General features: G+C 35.7%; 1 protein-coding gene across 1 annotated transcript in view; it reads right to left on the bottom strand.

Annotated features, from left to right (window-relative positions):
* Nucleotides 1–20,271, bottom strand: part of LOC133796179 (uncharacterized) — a 42,910-nt gene extending 22,639 nt beyond the window's left edge. Inside the window, exons 1-2 of the mRNA XM_062233658.1 lie at nucleotides 20,068–20,271; nucleotides 19,624–19,833 (exon numbers count right to left, since the gene is read on the bottom strand). Of these exons, the coding sequence (XP_062089642.1) occupies nucleotides 19,624–19,833; nucleotides 20,068–20,271 (414 nt within the window). The remainder of the gene's footprint in view (nucleotides 1–19,623; nucleotides 19,834–20,067) is intronic.
* Nucleotides 20,272–22,325: the final 2,054 nt, after the last annotated feature.

Genomic DNA, 22,325 nt, shown 5'->3' with positions numbered 1-22,325 from the left:
TGCCTCATGTTCGTAGTGAACAGGTTGTCTCACAATCCTCCCACTATGATGTTGCACCGGGGTTTCTTTTCCAAGAATCATGGTTTCCTTGGTTTGTTGTTTATCATTGAATGATGAAGATGATTGTGATGGAATCTTATCAGCTATGAGTTCCTCCAATACTACCTTGCTCTGAGGTTTATAGTAATTCATATAGTCATGTTAAAGGAAGGTCGCATTTCTTGAAACAAATACCTTTTGACCTTGGGACTATAGAAATAACCACCTCTTGTTTCTGGAGCGTAGCCAACAAAAATGCACACTTCAAACCTTGATTCATGTTTCCCTGATTTAGGTTTAAGAACATGAGCAGGACAACCCTAAATGCGGAAATGGTGCAAACTAGGTTTGTTTCCATTCCATAGTTCCAGTGGCGCTTTGCTAATGTTCTTAGATGGGACAGCATTCAAAATTTATATCGCCATTTGAAGGGCATATCCCTAGAATGAGAGAGGAAGTGAAGAGTAGCTTAACATATATCTTACCATGTTCAATAATGTCGTATTTCTTCTTTTAGAAACACCATTTTTCTATGGCCTTCCTGCTGCTATGAGTTTGGATAGAATACCATGCTTCAATAAGAAATTTTTGAATTCTAAATCCAAATATTCTCTAGCTCGATCAGATCGAAGTGTCTTTAGAGTCTTACCTAACTGCTTCTCAGCCTCAGCTTTGAATTCTTGAAACACACCAAAGGTTCCAAATTTCTTAAGCATTAGGTAAGTATGCCCATATCTTGAGTAATCATCAATAAAAGTGATGAAATACTCATACCCACCTCTTGCTTGTACGTTGATTGGACCACAAACATCGCTGTGTACAAGCTCCAAAGGTTCTTTGGCTCTATTGCCTTTCCCAGAGAAATGACATTTGGTAATTTTCCTTCTAGACAAGATTCACAAACCAGAAGAGTTCTAACTCTTAGTTCTCTCAAAGGTCCATCTTTTGTTAACCAGTATATCCTATCTAGACCTATCTTACCAAGTCTAAGATCCCAAAGATATGTGTCATCCTCATTTGAAACATTTTGTCTTTTGCTACCTTGCGATTTTGCTACTTTGAATTATTCTGAATTATTGAGCGTTCGTTTATTTTATTGAAAGCGATAAAGTCCAAATATTCAATTGCATGTCTAAAGAAAAAACTTAAGAATAATCAAATTATAAAGAAAATATTCTAAAGTCATTACATGCAATAAAATTTCAAATTAACTAAAAAATGAACTAAACATTGTTCAAACAACAATGCAGTTTTCTTTTAATAAAACTAAAGAATGTTAAATAAACGAACTTTCTTTAACTCTTTCTTAAACTAGATGTTTTTCCTCTTCAAATTTTTGTCTCCATCTGCAAGTTCCTCCTGATCGCTCAAGTGTCTGTAAAGAAGAGCAAAAAACAAAAAAATTGATTAGTGGTTTCTAAATTAGTGATTTAGAACTTTATTTATCACAATCCACTATTAAGCCTAAGGTAAAGGTAAATCATATCTACCATTTCCGTTATTGTGGTCTTGTCTGTAAATCCTCAAAGGCAGCATCCCACAAATCACGAGCATATTCAATGTGTTTGAACTTTTTCCTTAGCTTCTCTTCCATGGTACTAAGACAGTAAAGTCTTGTCATGTGATTTGATCTCATCTAATTTGAATATTTCTCATGTTCCTCTTTGCTTGCATCCCATGATGGTACAAGAGAAGGCCTCTTATCATTATAGATATGTTTAAGATTTTTGGCCAGAAAAATGAACAAAGTTGAATTTGCCCATCCATCTTCATCCTCTTCAGTCATTTTTACTTACTTTATATGATCATCAATCTTTTTATGCATTACCGAGCACATTATAGGAAAATAATTGGGTGACAACATTTTATGACTGAAATAAAACACAACAATATTATCATTTGGAAAAAATATCAATGTTTTTTAAAGTAAACATGACGCATGAATGCTACAATTAAAACACATAAATTAACATTTACTATTTCACGATAAAATTACCGAACAAATAAAGTGTCGCCTTAGGGAATGTCAAGTTAAATTCATATAGGTTATAAGACAATCTTATCTTTATAATTTAAAACTTAAAATAACACTTTATTTTCTGTTTTAAATATAATGTACTGCTGGTTTTGTCAAGAGGCAATTATCCATCGCAAAAGTTTAATTACATCTTTATAAGTGTAACCCATTATTTCGAATTTCATGATTTAATTAGAGAGTGCTGACTTAGAGAGTGCTGCCTTAGGGTCGATCAAGCCTAAAATACATCACTTCCTCCTATCTTCGTAAGAAGCCAACCTTGGTATTGATATGTCTAGAATCCTTCCTTATGGGGATGGAAAAAAAGTTGCCTCGAGGCCCTATTCATATCTCACGGTGTTGTGCTAATAATGGAGATCATAGGTCACATTGAGATGTTCATGACTCTTTAAGAATGCTCCTCCTCTCCTTTAGGCTTTATTGCTAATCTTTAGGAACTTTGTTTTGCCAAACTTATTAATTAGAAACATATTTTCTAATTAATTTATTCAATTAATTTTTTTTTTAATTAAATAGCCATTTTTGCGATCTTTTTAATTTAGTTGAATTTATATAATTAAAGAATCAAATTCAAATAATTATTTAAACTTGAGATATTAAAATATCTTAACCAACTAAAAGATATTTTATTTTAAAAAAAAAACAAAATAAGATAATTAAACTTTTAAAATCAAATAATTTAAAAATTAATTAAATAAAAGATATTTTATAACAACTTAGGAATTAGGGTTTTGGGCACCAATAAAGCTGACGGCACAAGGAACCAAGGGCTCGGTTGGGTGGGTGGCAGGCTGGCGTGTCAGGGCTCGGCCAAGAGCTTGGCGCACGGGGAGGAAGGCGGGTGCTTTCGCGCATAGGCATTGGGTGCACACTGCAAGCCATGGGGCTGCACACTGGGAGCCACGTGGTTGCATGCTGGGAGGCGCGGGGCTGAGGTGCGTCTGGCACGCACGACAACAAGTGGAGGCTCGGGACCTTGGTGCGCGTGTGGGTGAGGTAGCCACGGGGCTGGTGCGTGCAGCTACGGGAGGCTTGGGCCATGTGCCTCCTTGGTGCATGGCTCGGGTCCTCTATTTTTTCTTTGTTATAAATTTTTCAATTTAAATTTCAAGAAATAAAATTACAAAATATCCTATGCCTTTTATGGCTTACACAAGATCTAGAAAAACAATAATATTCCTAACCCAATAGCACCATATAATTGACTATTTTTGTTGGTATTAAATGATAAAATCAAAGGTATGCAGTGGAATATATGAACACATTTTAATAAATATTAATACCAGCCAGGATCATGTACATATATATATATTAAATCACAAACAAATAGATCAGGGATTACCTCTTATAGTGTAATGACCCAATTATTTCTAAGATCTTGGACCATTAAAACTACTAGACATAGCTACTAATTTAAATAAAACATACATAAGAAATAATCATAACTTTATTAAAACTCTAAAATAATTATTGTATCAATAACATAAAAGTATAAAATAAAATATCATAGGGTATGGGATCCCATTGTTTACAAAATATAAAACATAATTCTAAATACTAATTGCGGAATTACATTAAGAAAACATAATTTAAAAGACTAAAAATAAATAACTTCGTTCTCGATCGACATGCAGTCCATTCATTCCATTCATCCTCACACACACAATCCAAGCCACCAAGAATCCTTCTGCCTCCATAATCATTTTCCTGCATCACACTAAAAATAAGGGAGTGAGCCTAATGTCCAGCAAGGAAAATCTACTAACAACATACATCATAAATAAAAAACATAAGGCTATATCATAAACATATACTATAAAACATATATCACAACTTTAGCCTATGTACATGGTAATCTTGTGGTTTTCTATCTAAGCAACTATAAGCCCCAAGCAACATAAAAACATTGGGGTTTGCTAGCTAAGCAATTATAAGCCTCAAGCAACATAAAAGCATTGAGGTTTGCTAGCTAAGCAACTATAAGCCCCAAGGACTACAAGAGATATTCATATATATATATCATAACATAACATATCATAACATAAACATATTATAACATAAACATATCATAACATATAAGCATATAAAAACTATCCTATTTTCCTTACCAAAAGACGGGATATTTGGGAACAAGAACGGGATTTAGAAACTCGTATAAACCAACAGTAGAAAAGGGTGAGAATCTTTAAGAATAAAGATGAATGTGGGAACAAGACCATCAAGAAGAAACTTACCAAGAAAGACCTTAAGTTTCAAGAACTTAAATACCTAATCAAGAATCAATAACAAGAGTTAGGATCTGAATAAAAGACACTAAAGAAGTATAAATAAGTGGACTTAAGGAATAGGAATACCTTGAATGACCTTATGGATTGTTCTAAAGCTCAATATCAAAATCACACTAAACCTCACTTCCCAAGTGTTTATAAAACCTTAGAATGATAAAGCTTTAACCCAAAACCCAAGTGTATCTCTCTATAGTAACACTAGCACCTTGGAGGCTCTGATCAAATGCTTGAAGAATGAAGGCAATGGCTGAGTACTAGGTCCTATTTATAGAGTTCAAGGAGTGAAACTAACCCCTTTTAATTTGAATAAATAAATGATTATAAAATGAAAAGATTTGAATTTTTTGTTCAACTGACGCCCAGAACTCGGTCAAAATCATTCAAAGGCAGATCTAAGTGCTAAGGCTATTTTTAAAATTAAAAAAGTCAAACTTTCAAAACTATACTCATAGAGCCGATATATCGCCCACCCTACATGATATATCGCCTCCCCCAGTATTCCCGAGGCTTGTTCGATCGTTCATGCAAAGTCGACGTGTTTTCTGTATCTTCCGTTAGGCGATATATCGGCCCCTATGCTGCAATATATCAGCATACGTAGATATATTAAACGCGTATTTGCACTTTTTCAGCATAATTTGAATTGGATAACAACTTTGACTGGGTCATAATATGATCCTAACAGTTACTGGAAGGTTCTAGAGCTTCTAGATCTTTCTTTTATTAAAATTATTCATTAAAATAGTTAATTTCCTTAATAATCATGATTATGACAAGTGTCATGCCCTTATTGGCTCTATCTACACCTTAGGTATTAATAAATAATATAACTACGACCAGCAATATTAATCAAACCTTATGTTATAATTAATATTCTTAAACTATAGGTTAAACTTATAAAATCCATAACTGTTGCTACGAGTTTCCAACTAAGTCCTAACTTGAACCAAAATCCACGGTAACTAACATACTACCAACTAATACTTACTACTACTACTGCTACTACTACTACTATCTAACTAGCTAAGTAAGCATTTTGGGACTCTACATATAGCCTATCAAGTGTCCTTGAGTTTTTTTGTATAAATCAACGATCTTCCTACCCAGTGTTCTGAGATCTCACACCCTGATCTTCTAAACCAATCCTCAAACACAGAAGGACGTGTGTGGGTATGCAGGATTCAAAAGGTTGATTTATGTGACTCCCTAGATGTACTCAACACATGAGATCTAGAGAGTTTTGACAGAGAGAAGGATATAATAGTTTTAAGGTTTAGAGAAAACTATCACTTTAGAGAGAGAATCTGATTAACCATAATTTTCGAAATATTCCGTATATTAGATTTATAATAATATTTAATCTAATTAAATAATCTTTATTTAATTAAAATATAATTCAAATTAAAACTGATTAGATATTTTCATTTAATAATCTATTTAAATCACATTAAAAAAGAATAATTAAATAACTGATTAAAAAAATTTATTTGAAATTCAAAATTCAAATCCTAGGGATAAAAACTCTGATGCTAGGCACCACACACTGTACTGTACAGTTTGTGTCGCCCAACCCTATTATGGTTGCCCTAATTTTCTCATTTGTTTATTTAATCAACTTTTAAGATAAGACATTTATTCCAACATAAATATAAGTTAATTAAAAATTAACTTTATCTTAAAATATCAGTTTTAAATTAATTAAATAAATATCATATTATAAATAAGATATTTCTTATTTTCTCTCTTTATATTAATCCAAAAAAGATTAATATTAATTTTAACATATAGTTTTTCAAAATAAAAACTATATAGTTGAATAATTAATTAATTCACAATTATTCACTTACCCATAATAATCAAATAATTATTTCCTGGCCCTGAAAAATTAATTCCTTTGCAACTTAGTCATTTCTCTTAACAAATCTCTCTTTTGACATCCTTACCCTTGACAGTGTAAGATAGAGGTGATCTGTGGACCATGGACCTATAATACGAAGCACCAATAAACCAGATTATTAATTAAACTCTTTAATTTAGTAACCTTATTTATTAATTCCATGATTACTCCACTATAAATATGGAATTGCACTCTATGTATTTATAGAATTATTTTTACAAATTTTTCTCTAGTAGTCCATTGATATAATCAATATATGTAGTTTTGTCCTCCATTATTGGTTCGTTAATTAGAGTTGGTAAAAATTACCTTTTTACCCTTCTAATTTCCTTTGGATCCTTGAGTACCATTAATTCACTAGTGAATAATTAATCTATATTCTAATCATAGATTGGAGCTCAATAACTATTCAATTCCAGAATCAACCCTTAAGGGAACCACTATTCATTCACTTAGGAAAGCATGTATTCCAATATTGTAATTCATGGTCCCAGCCACCATGATATTGAATCTCCGAAACAAAAGTCATTAGCCTCATTATTCTAAGAGACCTTAACGAGTGAATCAAAAGATCCATAAATACTCAGGATTTAGACTGATCTACAAAGGATCATCTGTTATGACAATAATTAAATCTTTCTGTCAAACGGAAAGTTTATAAAGATAATTAATTCTCATCGGTCCTGTCATATATAATCTCTATTATATACAACACCTTTACTAAGATGTCTATCAACATCAGTAATCTCAATCTAAATTACTTGCATCTTATAACCTCAGCAAACCGTACTAGTAACCATTCATTAAAGATTGCTTACTTTAATATGTTACTGACTATTTTATTCATTATATGTGATCTTAATTCTCTCGTACTAATACAGGATCATATTCTCATGAATGAATAGGGAATTTTCTTGATATTATTATATTTTTAGTTCAAACAATAATTATAACATTCAAATATAATAAAATTTTACTTTTATTTAAAACCAATAAAATGTCTTTACATGCTTTAAGGGCATTAATCCTAACAATTTTTTCCTCGGGGATGTTTTTGGATACCCCGAGCTTTGGGATTTTCTTAAGGTTACTGGAACTCAAAGTAACCTCTCATAACTATAAAACTCAGAATACACACACACTCTCTCTCTCTCTCTCTCTTTCCTTTCTCCTTTTTGACGGTCGATAGCATTTTTTGAAGGAAACTCGAATTTTAGGGCTCTTATTTAGGAAAGGTTAGAGTCATAACGATTCTAGGGAAAATTAGAATCTTGATAGCCAGAGGATTTAACTAGGACACAAGGTAATCCGAGGTAATCAAAGCTTTAAGATTATGAGTTTCATTTTCCTTAAGTTTCTTGAGTTTTGATTTGGATTTAATGGTTCAGTGAGTTTTTGATCCATTGGGATGGCGGGTTTTGTTCCCAGGGACATTCTAGGGATGTGGTGAGATTGAATTATGAGTTTGGTATGGTTTGGGGTGAGTTATGAAAGGATTTGGATTTAAGCAATATGGGTTCGTGGAGTCGTGTTGCGACCCTTATGAACCCAGAAGTATGGCATTTTCTAATGTGAGGTCGCGTCGCGCCATCTGTTAGGCTGCCCCATGGTGCGTGTTCAATGAAAGGAGAGGATGGGGCCTCTAACTTGGGCGGGGTGTGCCTCAAAAGCTTAGGGCCATGGTATGTAAGGGATTTTTGGGCCTTTGAAAGGATTTGAGTGTGGGAAATCAAACCTAAGGGCCCGAGATCGATCCTACAATCCGATTTAGTATAATTTGACGTCCCAAAGACTAGGACTCGGTTCGAAAGACTTTATTTGCTCATTATTGATGCGATTCTATATTATGGTTGTGACTAGGTTATAGCTAGGGGCTCGGAACCGGAATCTTGCTCGAGGGTCATTTATTCAGAACCTATGCTTGGACCAAAGGTAAGAAAACTGCACCCAATATGTGATGTACGTGATTAGGGCTTGGCCAGAATGTTGAATATAGATTTGATCATAGCTTGGGCTCTGAGAATGCGCATGATTATGATTATGCTTGTGATCATTGATTAAGCATGTCAAATGCCTTGTATATACTTGAGATATGATATATGCTTGTCTGCATTATCTGATTGAAAAGGCCTGACTTCTGAGCCAAGGACGGCAATAGCGCTGGGTGCTGGTCAAAAAACATGAACATATGAGTCAAGGAAGAAAATTGCATCAAGTACTGGTCGTGTAGTGTCCTAGAATATTTACCTAGCTACCTAGATAGTAATAGTAGTTAGTAGTAGTTTGTGGTATGATAGATTCCATGGATTTTTGTTCAAATTGGGACTTAGTTGGAAACTCATAGCAATAGTTATGGATTTTATAAGTTTAACCTATAGTTTAAGAATATTAATTATAACATAAGGTTTGATTAATATTGCTGGTCCTAGATATATTGTTTATTATAACCTAAGGTTTAGATAGAATTTTTAAGAGCATGACACTTGTCATAATCATGTTTATTAAGGAATTGAGTATTTTTTATGGATAGTTTTAATAAAAGAAAGATCTAGAAGCTCTGGAACCTTCCAGAAACTATTAGGATCGTATTATGTCTCAATAAAAGCTATTTAACCAATTCAAAATATGCAAAAAAAATTCAAATACGTGTTTGATATATCGGCGTATGCCGATATATTGTAGCTATAGGGGCTGATATATCGCCTATGGAAGATACGGAAAACACATCGACTTTGCATGAACGTTCGAACGGAGCTCAGGATTAGGGTGGAGCCGATATATTGCCCAGGGTAGGTGATATATCACCCCTGGTGATGTATTTTTCAATGTTGATGGTTTTTTAATTTAAAAGAATAGCCTTAACCACTTGGACCTACCTTTGAACGATTTTGACCGAGTTCTGGGCGTCTGTTGAACAAAAATTCAAATCTTTTTCATTTTATATTCATTTATTTATTCAAATCAAAAGGGGTTAGTTTCACTCCTTGAACTCTATAAATAGGACATAGTACTCAGTCATTTTCTTCATTCTTCAAGCAGTCTTCAGAGCCTCCAAGTTTCTAGTGTTACTATAGAGAGAAACACTTAGGTTTTGGGTTAAAGTTTTATCATTCTAAGCATTTCTAAACACTTGGGAAGTGAGATATAGTGAGATTTTTTTATTGAGGTTTAGATCAATTCATAAGATGATTCAAGATATTCTTATCCCTAAGTTCAGTTCTTTATGATTCTATAGTTTTCTTTTATTTAGATCCTAACTCTTGTTTATGATTCTTGATTAGGTATTTAAGTTTCTTGAAACTTAAGGTTCTTCTTGGTAAGTTTCTTCTTGATGGTTTAGTTCTCATTTCATCTTTATTCTTTAGAGATACTCACCATTTTTACTGTTGATTTATAGGAGTGTTCTAATCTTTATCTTGTTATGAAATATCCCAGATTTAGGTAAGGAAAATAGGATATATATTGTGTGCTTATATGTTTATGTTATGATATGTTTTTGTTATTATATGTTTTATGTTATGATATGTATATATATATATGTGTGTATAAATATGTCTTGTAGTCATTTGGAGCTTATAGTTGCTTCGATAGCATACCCCAAGATTATTTATCATTTTCATGGTTTAGAGTTATGATTTACCCTACCTCGACTAGTAGAGGACCTAGATTGGTTATCATATACTACCATGTGATCTAACCTACCTCGATTAGTAGACAGAGGACCTAGATGGTTTATCATATGCCATGTTATTGAGTTAATGGCCATTAATATTGTAGTCTTATATGATATATGTTTTTTATAGTCATATATTTTATAGTATATGTTTATGATTTAGTCTTATGATTTATGATTTATGTGTTAGCAGATTTTCCTTGCTGGACATTAGGCTCACTCCTTTATTTTTTTAGGTTGATGCAGGAAAATGAATATGGAAGGCGGAAGGATTCATGGCAGCTTGGCTTGTGTGTTTAGGATGAATGGATTCAATGGACTGCGTGTTGATCGAGGATGATGTTAATTTTTAGTCTTTTAAATTATGTTATTGTTGTAATTCTACAATTAGTATTTAAAGTTATGTTTTATGTTTTATAAACAATGGGATCCCATACCATATCACATTTTATTTTATATTTTATATTATCTTGTATTTGATACAATATTTTATGTATGTTTCCCAAAATAGTAGCCAAATCTAGTAGTTTTCATGGTCCTAGGTCTTAGAAATAGTTGGGTCATTACAGGCCAAAAAGCATTGAGTTATGAGTCAAGGGCAGCAATAGCGCGTCGAGTGCTGGTCAATATGGTTATGACAGACTAGGAGTGCATCATATGCTTGTCCGACCCAATGGTCATGGAGAACTCAACGCTAGGTATGCTGGGCCAGCTCCAAGGTTGGTTATATAGAGGATAGGGCAATGGGCCCCAGGATGACGTATGAGTCAAGATAGACATTAACACAATGAGTGCCGGTCAAAAAGAATTGATTTATAAAGCAAGGAAGACAATAGTGTGGAGCGCTGGTCGGAAACCATTTACTTATAAGTCAAGGGCGGTGATAGTGCGCTGAGCGCTAGTTGATATGGTTATGCCTAATCAGGAGCATGACATACGCTTGACCGGCCTATTGGTCGTAGAAAACTAAACCGCCAAGTATGCTAGGCCAGCTCCTAGGCTGGTTATACAGAGGATAGGGAAAAGGTTCTCAGGGTGACTTATTAGTCCCATATCCTATGGCCCTCAGCCCCAATATGATTTATTAATCATGCATTAGGGCGCTGAGCCCCAGTATGATTTATTAATCATGTATTTGGGTGCTGAGCCTCAGTATGATTTATTAATCATGCATTAGGACACTGAGCCCTAATATGATTCATTAATCATGTATTTTGGGCAACGGGCTCCGGTATAATTCATCAATCATTTAATTAGGGCAGCTCGTCCCATATGACACTATAGTCATTTATATGAGTGGTAGGCATGCATAAGTAGGGTTATTACTACTACACATGCTTATTATGATTTAATAACATGTTATTAACAGCTTATGTTAACAGAGTATGTTAACAAGTGAATTTCTTAACTTATGATTTGGCATGCAAAGACAAGTGAATTTCTTAACTTGGTAAAGGGAAACACGACAATAACAGAGTATGTTAACAATTTTGATGGGTTGGCCAAGTTTTCTTTTGATATGGTACCCAGGAATGTCGCTCACAAGGAGCGATTTATCCAGAGATTGAATTCCGAGATAGTAGGGCGTTGAAATCGCCCTAGAACAGGGGATCTCTACCTATGTAGATTTGGTAGGTATGGCTCATTTTGTTGAGAGCACAGGAAATGAGACATGGAGGGAGAGTGTCGAAGAGTGCGGAGATTATGCAGTGATACCTCTGTTTGTTGGATCATGCAAGGGCAATGGCCGCACTGATCAAAAAAGAAAAGTGAGCAACATATTCAGTATCCATGAACTAGAAAAGTGGTTCTGAGTTGCTTAGATACGCCATTAGGGCGAGGCTGAGTACTGGAAACTGTACCAGTAATGCGCTCGGTGTAAGAGGTGCCATCTGGGAGAATACCGACAAAGGCATGTTTTTTATGTGGGATGGTTGGGCACCTCAGGAGGGATTGCTCAGGACTAAGGGAGGACGAACCAAAGGGGGCAGACAGCTCGACTCCAGCTTGAATGTTTGCTCTGTTGTAATCAGAGGCTGGTCCCTCAGTAGTGACATGTCGACTTACTAGTTGTGATTCTTTTTTTACGCTGATTGGTTTTGGTGCCACGTGGTTCTTTGTTTTGCTGCATCTAGTAAAGGCATAGACGTAGTAGGTGGATTACATGTATATGTTGTGATAAGAATTTGGAATTCTAATGGTAATTTTTAAGAGACGAATTAGATTATCGTGGTAAAAGATTCATCATGTGATTTGATAGAATTGGTTATGATCGACTTTAATATGATCTTGGATATAGATTGGTTAGCCAAGTATGCGGCAACGATAGGTTGCAAGTAAAAGATTGTAACCCTGGAGCCTGAGGGTGAGAAACTCATTGTATTTGTTGGCACTGTGCATGGACCTTGTATACCCGTGATATTTGTAGTTAGGGCCAGAGGCCTATTGCAAGATGGATGCATAGGGTTCTTAGCTAGTGTGGTGGATACCACTTAGGTCGTGCCAATGGGACTAGGACTGACTAGATTAGTCTGGGAGTTTCTAGATGTGTTTCAAGAGGATCTACCAGGGTTACCTTGGTACAGGGAGAAAGAGTTGTTGTTAACTATGTTCTGGGGACAGAATCAGTGCCTAGGGCACCGTAGTGAATGGCTCCAGTAGAGCTGAAGGAACTAAAGGGTCAGTTATAGGGTAAGACGATATGCTTAAAGATAGATCTTCGATCTGGTTATGACCAGCTGAGGATCAGGGAGGAGGATATACTGAAGACTTCCTTTTGTATCAGAGATGGGCATTATGAGTTCTTAGTCACGACTATTGGTTTGACTATTGCTCTAGCTGTTTTGTGGATTTGATGAATAGGGTGTTCAGAGACTATCTAGATTAGTTTGTGATCATCTTCATTGACGATATTTTGGTTTAGTCTCAGTCAGAGGCAGAACCTGAGTAGTATCTCAGGTTGGTTCTACAGAGGCCGAGGGAACACAGATTGTTTAGGAAGTTCAAGAAATGTAAGTTCTGTTCATCGCATGTGACTTTTCTTGGTCACATTGTCAGTAGGGATGGGATCAAGGTGGATCCAACTAAGATTGAGGCGTTGGTTGGAACTGGTAAAAGATTTGACCAGAGCTGGTATCGAGTTATTGTTGGGCTAGTTGGCTAACATTACGCTTCGGTTTACTGTTTTATAGAGGATCAAAGGAAAAATAGTTGAGTGACCCACAAATGGGAAAGATTAGAGGGGATGTCCTTGCTGGAATAGCTAAGGACTATACAGTGACATGCATGGGTTTATTGAGGTATAAAGATTAGATTTGTATACCAATGGACACTGGGATTAGATGGAAGATTCTAGATGAATCTTATACTACCCCTTATTCTCTATATCTAGGCATCACGAAGATGTACCAGGCTCTGAAAGGTTTATATTGGTGGCCTGGGATGAAGAGGACCATAATTGAGCACGTGGCAAAGTGCCTAACCTGGTAGCAGGTCAAGGCAGTGTAACTGAAACTAGTAGGGCTATTACAGCCTTTGAGTATCGCAGAGTGAAAGTGGGAGGACATCATGATGGATTTCGTGGCAAAGTGCCTAACCTGGTAGCAGGTCAAGGCGATGAGTACGTAGCTAAAATTTAGTACAGCTTATCATCCTTAGATTGATGGTAAATCAGATAGGCTTAAAGCATGTGTATTGGACTTTGAAGGGTCCTAGAATGAATATTGGCCTCTAATAGAATTTTCCTATAATGATAGCTACCATTTGACTATTAGAGTGGCACCTTATGAGATGTTCTATGGTAGGAAGTGTAGACCGCCCATTCCCTGGGATGAGATGGGCGAGAGGAAATATTTGAGTCGTGAGACAGTTCAGAGGACCATTGAGGCTATTGAAAATGTTAGAGCTCGGATGCTTGCTTCTTAGAATAGACAGAAAAGTTATGCTAATCTGAAGCAGAGGAATGTGGAGTTCCAAGTGGAAGACTATGTCTTGCTTAGAGTCTCATCACGAAAATGGGTGAGGAGATTTGGGGAAAAAGGACAAGTTAAGCCCTAGATTTGTAGGACCGTTTGAGATCTTGGAGAGGATCGGTCAGGTGGCCTATAGATTGACCTTATCGTCGGCATTGTCGGTCGTACATAATGTTAGAGAATATATTTTTATACTCAATGGAAATATGGAAAAACCAAAATACAACTCTATGCAAAAATACAATAGACAAGATAAAATTGATTATAGAAATATTACAACTCAATTGCTCAAAATACAAGTCAATAGAAAGAAGTAGAAGAAGAAGATTACAAACTCAAAACAATAATAATACAAGTAAATAAGATCAACAAGAACAAAATAATGAAAATAAAACCAATAAAAAGAACAAACTCTCACACAACCAAAGTGTAGAGTGGTGGGGATCACCAACTTGAACAAGGTCCAAAACCTTTGTCTAAAAGCTTATTTCCCCCTGTTCCCTAAGCACTAAGGGATCTCTCTAGGAAAAAGCTCTCTCGAATTATCAAGTCTCCATGGTGTATTTTTCAGCCAAGTGCTTTGTGGATGGAAAATGGTGTGTCTTACAAGTGAGCAATAGTCTCCTATTTATAGAGTTTTGAGACACCCTTTGAATTTCAAATTCCACCAACCACCATGGTTGTTACCAATGATATATTGGGTTTTTATGGAATTAAAATAAAGATTTGGGAATTACTTGGTTGTTGGAAACGTTCAAAATTGGATAAAATCGAAGTTTGGAACATGCTATCAGCCACTCTGGCCGTGGCCTGAAAAATACTGGGCGCGACCCACGATGTTTTTCTGCCTCTTGAACCACAGCCTGAAAAGCACTGGCCGCGGCCCAAGACATTTTTTCAGCAACCAATTTTCCAAATTTGCCAAAACGTTCCAAATTCATTCCCACTTGATGTTGTAACTTTCATACACATTATGGGAGTTAAAATCACATCTCTAACAGCCATTTCACGTATGGCTTTAAGAAATTCATCTCATATATTGTGTAACAACAAATCTACACAATAATGGGTCATATTTGGAAGTTACAAATTTGTGATTGAATTTGTAATACAAAATATGTTATATGTTTGGATATTTCACATATATCTAAATAATGTAACTCTCTATTATATGTTATAATATGTGACACTCTTTGTCACATTTATTTACTCTAAGACATTATATTATAAAATAATATAATATTACATTATATTATAAATAATATAACACATAATGTATTTAATATTTTGACATTTCGAAAATATGTGTCAGTCGAGACTCATGTGTTGAGTTACGATGATCTAGAGCTTGAGGCAGATCTCTCCTATGAGGAATAGCCAGTCCAGATACTAGACAGAAAGGACAAGGTTCTGAGGGACAAAACTATAACTTTGGTTAAGGCATTGTAGAGGAACAACAAGGTCGAGGGAGAGACCTGAGATCTGGAATCAGATATGCAAGATTAGTATCCCGAGTTGTTCAGATAAAATTTCGAGGACGAAATTTCAGTAAGGAGAGGATAGTTGTAACATCCCAAATTACCTAATAAAGCTTAGGGCCTTGATTGGGGGGGCATGATGGAAATTATGGAAAATTATGTGATTATGTGATATATGTGTATCATTATATGATTATGTGAGTTATATTATAGCATGACTTGATATGCATGTTTAGGTGTATTAAATATGCATGTGGGCCTGTTTCTGGTTTAAAGGGAATTTTTTGTAATTTGGCCTGATATGGGTATATTTGGAATATATGTGATATATGTGTGAGACCACATCATTATGTGGATATATTTTTGTTACTCGACACGAGACGATCCTAGGGAGCAAGCTAGTGGGAAAGTCACAATAGGACCAATACTCGACTCGGGGTGAGTCAAGGGGAGTTTTGGGTATTTAGTACATTACCGAGATATTGGATAATGGGAATGAATAATTGAGGATATATTTGGAATTAGTGAGATAAAGAGGGAATTATGGAGATTTTGACTATTTTTCCCTCGGGGATGTTTTTGGATACCCCGAGTCTTGGGATTTACGTAAGGTTACTTGAACTCGAAGTAACCTCTCATAGCTATAAACTCAGAACACACTCTCTCTCTATCTCTCTCATGTTCTTCTTTTTGATGCTCCATAACATTTTCGAAGGAAACTCAAGTTTTAGGGCTTGGATTCAGCCAGGTTAGAGTCATAACGATTTTAGGGAAAATTAGAAGCTTGATAGCCGGAAGATTTAGCTAGGAAATAACGTAATCAGAGGTAGTCAATGATTTAAGTTTGTGAGTTTCAGTTTCCTTGAGTTTCTTGAGTTTTGATTTGGATTTCATGGTTCGATGAGTTTTTGATCCATTTGGATGGCTAGTTTTGTTGCTTGAGACAATATAGAGATGTTGTGAGATTGAATTGTGGGTTTGGTACAGTTTGGGGTGAGTTATGGAAGGATTTGGATCTGAGAAATCTGAGTACTTGGGGTCGTGCCCCGGCCATGTTCTTAGGGTGTCGCAACCCTTATGAACTCAGAAGTTTGTCGGTTTCCTGATTCGAGGTCGCGCCACGGCGCGTATTCAGTGAGAGGAGAGGTTGGGGCCTCGAAATTGGGCGGGCCACGACTCAGAAGCTTGGGGCCGTGACGCGTAAGGAATTTTTTGGCCTTGGGAAGGTTTTGAGTGTGGGGACTCAAACCTAAGGGCTCGTGATCGATCCTACTACCTGATTTAGTAGAATTTGAAGTCCCGGAAGCTAGGACTCAATCCGGAAGCCTTTATTTGATCATTACTGATGGGATTCTATATTATGGTTGTGACTAGGTTATCACTAGGTGCTCATTACCGGGATTGTGGTCGTTCATTCATAACCTATGCTTGGACCAAAGGTAAGAAAACTACACCCAATACGTGATGTATGTGATTAGGGCTTTGCCTGAATGTTGAATATAGATTTGATCAGAGCTTGGGCCTCTGAGAATGTACATGATTATGATTATGCTTGTGATAGTTAATTAAGCATGTTGAATGCTCTGTATCTATATATTTGATATATGATATATGCTTGTTTGCATAATCTGATTGAAAAGGTCTAACTTATAATTCAGGGACGGCAATAGTGTTGGGCGCTAGTCGTAAAGAATTGACTTATGAGTCAAGGGCGGCAATAGTGTTGAGCACTGGTCGAAAATCATTGACTTATGAGTCAAGGGTGGCAATAGCACATTGAGCGCTACTCGATATGGTTAAGCTTAACCAAGAGCGCATCATACACTTATCCGACACAATGGTCGTGGAAAACTTAGTGCTAGGTACGCTGGGCCAGCTCCAACGCTGGTTATATAGAGGATAAGGCAATGAGCCCTAGGGTGACTTATTAGTCCCATATGCTAGGGCTAGGCCCCGGACTTGACTTATGAGTCAAGATCGACATTAGTACGCTGAGTGCTGGTCAAAAAGAATTGACTTATAAGTCAAGGACATCAATAGTGTTGAGCTCTGGTCGAAAAGTGTTGACTCATAAGTCAATGACCACAATAGCATGGAGCGCTGGTCGAAAAGCATTGACTTATAAGTCAAGGACGGTGATAGCATTCTAAGCGTTGGTCGATATGGTTATGCCTAATCAGGAGCATGGCATATGCTTGACCAACCTATTGGTCATGGAAAACTAAAGTGCCAAGTACGCTGGGCCAGCTCCAAGGATGGTTATACAGAGGATATTGCAAATGGCCCTAGGGTGACTCATTAGTCCCATATCCTAGGGAGCTGAGCCCCAGTATGATTTATTAATCGTGTATTGGAGCGCTGAGCCCTAGTACGATTTATTAATCATGCATTAGGGTGCTGAGCCCGAGTATGATTTATTAATCATGTATTATGGCGATGAGCCCCAGTATGATTCACTAATCATGTATTTTAGGCAACACGCTCCGGTATGATTCATCAATCATTCAATTAGGGCAGCCGGCGCCGTATGTCTTTGTAGTCATTTATATGAGTAATATGCATGATTATTATGATTTGGTAACATGTTATTAACTACTTATGAGCATGTTTAAGTTTTCTTGTTAAGCCTTGGCTCGCGGGTGCTATATGGTGCAGGGTAAGGGAAAAAGAGAGCTGGCCCATTCTTGAGTTGGAGAGCTTCGGGGACAATGTGTACATATGCGCCTGCTCGACCACCACGGTCGGGGTTTATGGTAAAACCCTAATTTTCTGCTTAAGTCAGCTGGTTGTAACTTTTTAATTGTAATTAACCTTTTTGAATGTAGTTTGGGATCCCATGTATGGAAGTAAACACTTTCTTTTCTGAATGACTATTGAAAAGTCCACCCCGAGTTCCTTTAGGGTTGCCATCAAACATGCAAACTTCAGTTCGCAGTTCTAACTTTTCTTCCTTTTTCCTCAGGACATGGGCGAGACACCCCCATCTTCTATGATTGTGTAAAATATGTCCATGACCATTCCAGTGTTCTAAAGGTGTTTTGGGGATCGATTTAGACGACATGCCATTTAGAGGGTCGTTCGTATTTTCAATTGTATGTCCCCATAACGAAGTTTGCAAAGTTGAGTAACTAAGCATGCATCTTACAATTTCCAATAAACTTTTGTTCCAGCGTTCCGCTAAAAGATTTTGTTGCGGAGTACTCGAGGCAGTAAGTGGAGATGAAATCCCAAGTTTAGTTAAATGATCTTGGAACCACATATCCAAATATTATCCACCCCTATCAGATTACAAGAACTTTAACGTTTTACCTAATTGGTTTTGAGCCATAGCTATGAATTTCTGAAAGTTTAAATTTTTTTCTGATTTCCTATGCATTAGATAAAGACATGATTATCTAGAGTAATCATAAATGAAAGTTACGAAATACTCAAAACCACCCCTGACATAAACATTAAGAGGTCCATAGACATTTGAATGTACTATTCCAAGTGGTTCTTTGGCCTTATCACCCTTTGTAGAGAATGAACGCTTGGTCAATTTTCCTTGTAAACATGTTCCCTCAAAGGCCCATCCTTTGTAAGTCTTTGAATCCTATCATAGCCAATTTGACATAGTCTCAAATACCATAAATACGTCATGTTATCGTTATTGGTCTTTTGAAGTTTATTGGTCCTAGGTTTAGCTACTTTTAATAATTCATTATTAAGCGCGGGAGGTTCGTTAGGGTAGAGAATATAAATCCCATTTTTGAAACATGCAATAGACAATTGTGATCCATTGAAAGAAATATAAATATTTGAACTTGTTAAAGTCATAACAAATAGTTCTAATTGCAACATGGAAACTGAAATTAACTTTCTACTAAAAATCAGAATAAAAAATACATCATTTAAAATTAAATATTTATTTTTGAACTTCAGATGAGCTCTTCCTTTATCTTGGACCACAACGAACGCTCCGTTCCCAAGTCTAAGCTTTAAGACACCTTCGTCCACCTCCTCCCACAATTCAAGAAGTTGTAAAGAATTACAAACATTGTTAGTATATCCAGAATCGATAATCCAATCAGATTTATCATTCTCTAAAACACAAGTTTCTTAGATAAATGAACTATAATCACTACAATTGTTTTTTGCTGCTAGAAACTTTGGGCAATCCTGTTTCCAATGCCCCTTCTCATTGCAGTGAAAGCATTCACCTTTACCTTTCTTGATTTTCTTTTTCTTCCCCTTAGGCACCTGTGCACCTGGTTGTGCACTCGTCTTTGCAGCCTTTGCAAGCTTGGGGTTGGTGTTACACCCACCCTTCTTCTTGTTTCTAGCTTTCGCATATGAAGCTAGGTTAGCATCAGACTTAGATGAATCATCAGCAGCACCAGTAGTGATCTTTTCTTCTCCCTTACTTTGTCCACCCATGATAGACTCAAAAGTCTGAAGCTTGTTCATGACCTGCATCAGACCATAATGAAGTTTGTTCATCACATAGTTCGTGGTGAATGGCAAGAAATCTAGAGAGGGACTGTTGAGGAATATGTTGACTTGAGTCAACTCGTCTATTGTAACTTTGTGCAGTTCGGCTTCCTGAAAGTAGTTCGTCATCTTGATTAGGTGATCACGAACGTGCTTAGACAGTGTCATCCGAGCATTGGCATACATCTTGGTGGCCTCAAAATGAGTCTAAACATACTTTTCCCCAAACATATCTTGAAGTTGATCCATCATTTTGTAGGCCGTCTCCACATTCGCCATCTTTGTCTTGAGAGTTTTGACCATGCTAGTTAACATGTAGTATGGTGCCTTGTTGTTAGCCACCTCCCAACGCTTATATTTATCTCTTATAGACTTGGTAGATCCTTCAGCTAGAACTTTGGGGAATTCCTCAGTCATGACAAACTTGGAGTTGTCACCAATCAACACTATGTTTATGTTCTTCTTCCACTTAAGGAAGTTTTCTCCAACGAGTTTCTCCATCAAAAGTTGACAATGGATAGGAGTAGACACAGCCATAAAGACTACATATTATCAATAAAATAGAAATCAATCACATTTTCTCAATAAAACTTCTATTCTCACAAATTTCAACAAATAGCACAACATATACCAAAAATATGCATGTTATGAAAAAAAAAAACCAAAAACAATCATATCTCTATTTCTTTAGGTTATTAACTAATATATGATATCCTTGACCCGATTGGCGAGAGTCAAAAAAATACCCTTGGTTAAATAGATTTGTAAACTTATTTAATTGTGCGCACCATTATTGACAACCTACTATTCGATCAAAATAAGAAAAAAAAATCTTATTTTATGAGCTAGACCAACGATTTCGATAATAATAGATTTAGTCCAAGCAATCACAGTTTGGGTGACTCTACAAGAATTTGAGCTATAATTATCTATCTTTTGAAATCTATCATTGTCAAAAACAAAAAAAAATTAATGAATACCTTCCGTAAGGGGATGAATTAAAGCGCCACGAGGCCCCACTAAGCTATCGACCTTGATAAACAAACAGTGCAGATCGAATATAATTCTTAAAACAAGCTCATAATATAATTAAGTTTAGTATTTTTATTATAATTTTTTTTTCTATTAATTCTAAAGTGTCACATTGAAACAAATTCAATTAAATTAGAATTAATTTGTTGCTAATCAATTATTAGATTCAACTATCTAGAAAAAATAAACCTAAGACAATTAAGTCCAACTCAGGTAAATGGGCCTTAACAATTTGATTTGAATGGAGGAGGGCTTGGTCTAGTACGTTGTACCCACTACTAAGGTCCCTCAACTTCTAAACAAGGCCCAAATGATAGGAATTCAAACTTTGTTTTATTAATTGCCATTAATAGATTAGGTCCACTATAATCATGCAAAGCAAATGGGCTTTCACAGCTGGAATCACCCACAAGAGAGGAATTTAGACTTTACATTTTCTAATGGACCCAAATAAAACCTATCATTTTATGAATATTTTATTTGGCAACCAAAACCACATGTATATCCAAACATATGGGCCACCATATGCTTCAAAGCCCAATTGCAAAACTCACATATAGTTCACAAATATATCACATAATTGAATATCTTAATTATGTTACTAAATGAGCAATATCTATGTGTTTATGCAAAAATATCACAATTTATCACATTTACAAAAATACCATAATTAATTAATCAGAATTTATCTACTCAAAATTCATAATTAATTACAATTTTGAAAAAAATAATAAAATTGCAACAAATACACATAAACAAAATATTAACTCAATTATGTTTATAGGAAACTATTATATTAATTAAATTTAATTTAATATTTATAGGATATTTGATTTTATAGAATAATTGCACAAAATTTTTTTAAGATACATTATGATAATTATAAAACTAATTTCTATTTTTATACAAAAATAATTAATTTATTATTATGATAAACAAAATATCTTATTCATTTTTTCAAATGATCTATTTTAAAATTCAAATTTAGATACTTACCATAAGTATAAAAATCAATGTCTAATTTTTTATATAAAAACAATCAATTGTATAAATATGGTTATAAAAGATGATATTTTGACAATTTGAATTAATTTAACATAATAAATTAATTAAAAGATAATAATAAAAATAAGATATTTTTTGTAATTAAGTGTGCACCAAGGTAATACTAGGCTGCCAAGGTGCACCCAAACCACTGCACAGGGACGCCGCACACAGCCTGGGAGGCAACCTCCCTACTGCACACACCCTGCCACAACCACGCATTGCGCGCGAGCACATCCAAGTATTAGGCGCACCAAGCGCGCAGCAGACCTCTGCAACAACCGAGCTCCCGTACCCATCTCCCCTAGACATCGTGCGCATGCCTGGGTGACAACTCCCTACGCATGTGCACAGCAGGCTGAGCTTTAGCCTTCAACGAGGCAAAGTTTTATGCC

Source organism: Humulus lupulus, chromosome 8 (genome assembly GCF_963169125.1).
Source record: "Humulus lupulus chromosome 8, drHumLupu1.1, whole genome shotgun sequence".
Lineage (NCBI taxonomy): Eukaryota > Viridiplantae > Streptophyta > Magnoliopsida > Rosales > Cannabaceae > Humulus > Humulus lupulus.
Note: the sequence above shows the minus strand (reverse complement) of the source record. Positions and strands in the feature narration are given on the sequence as shown.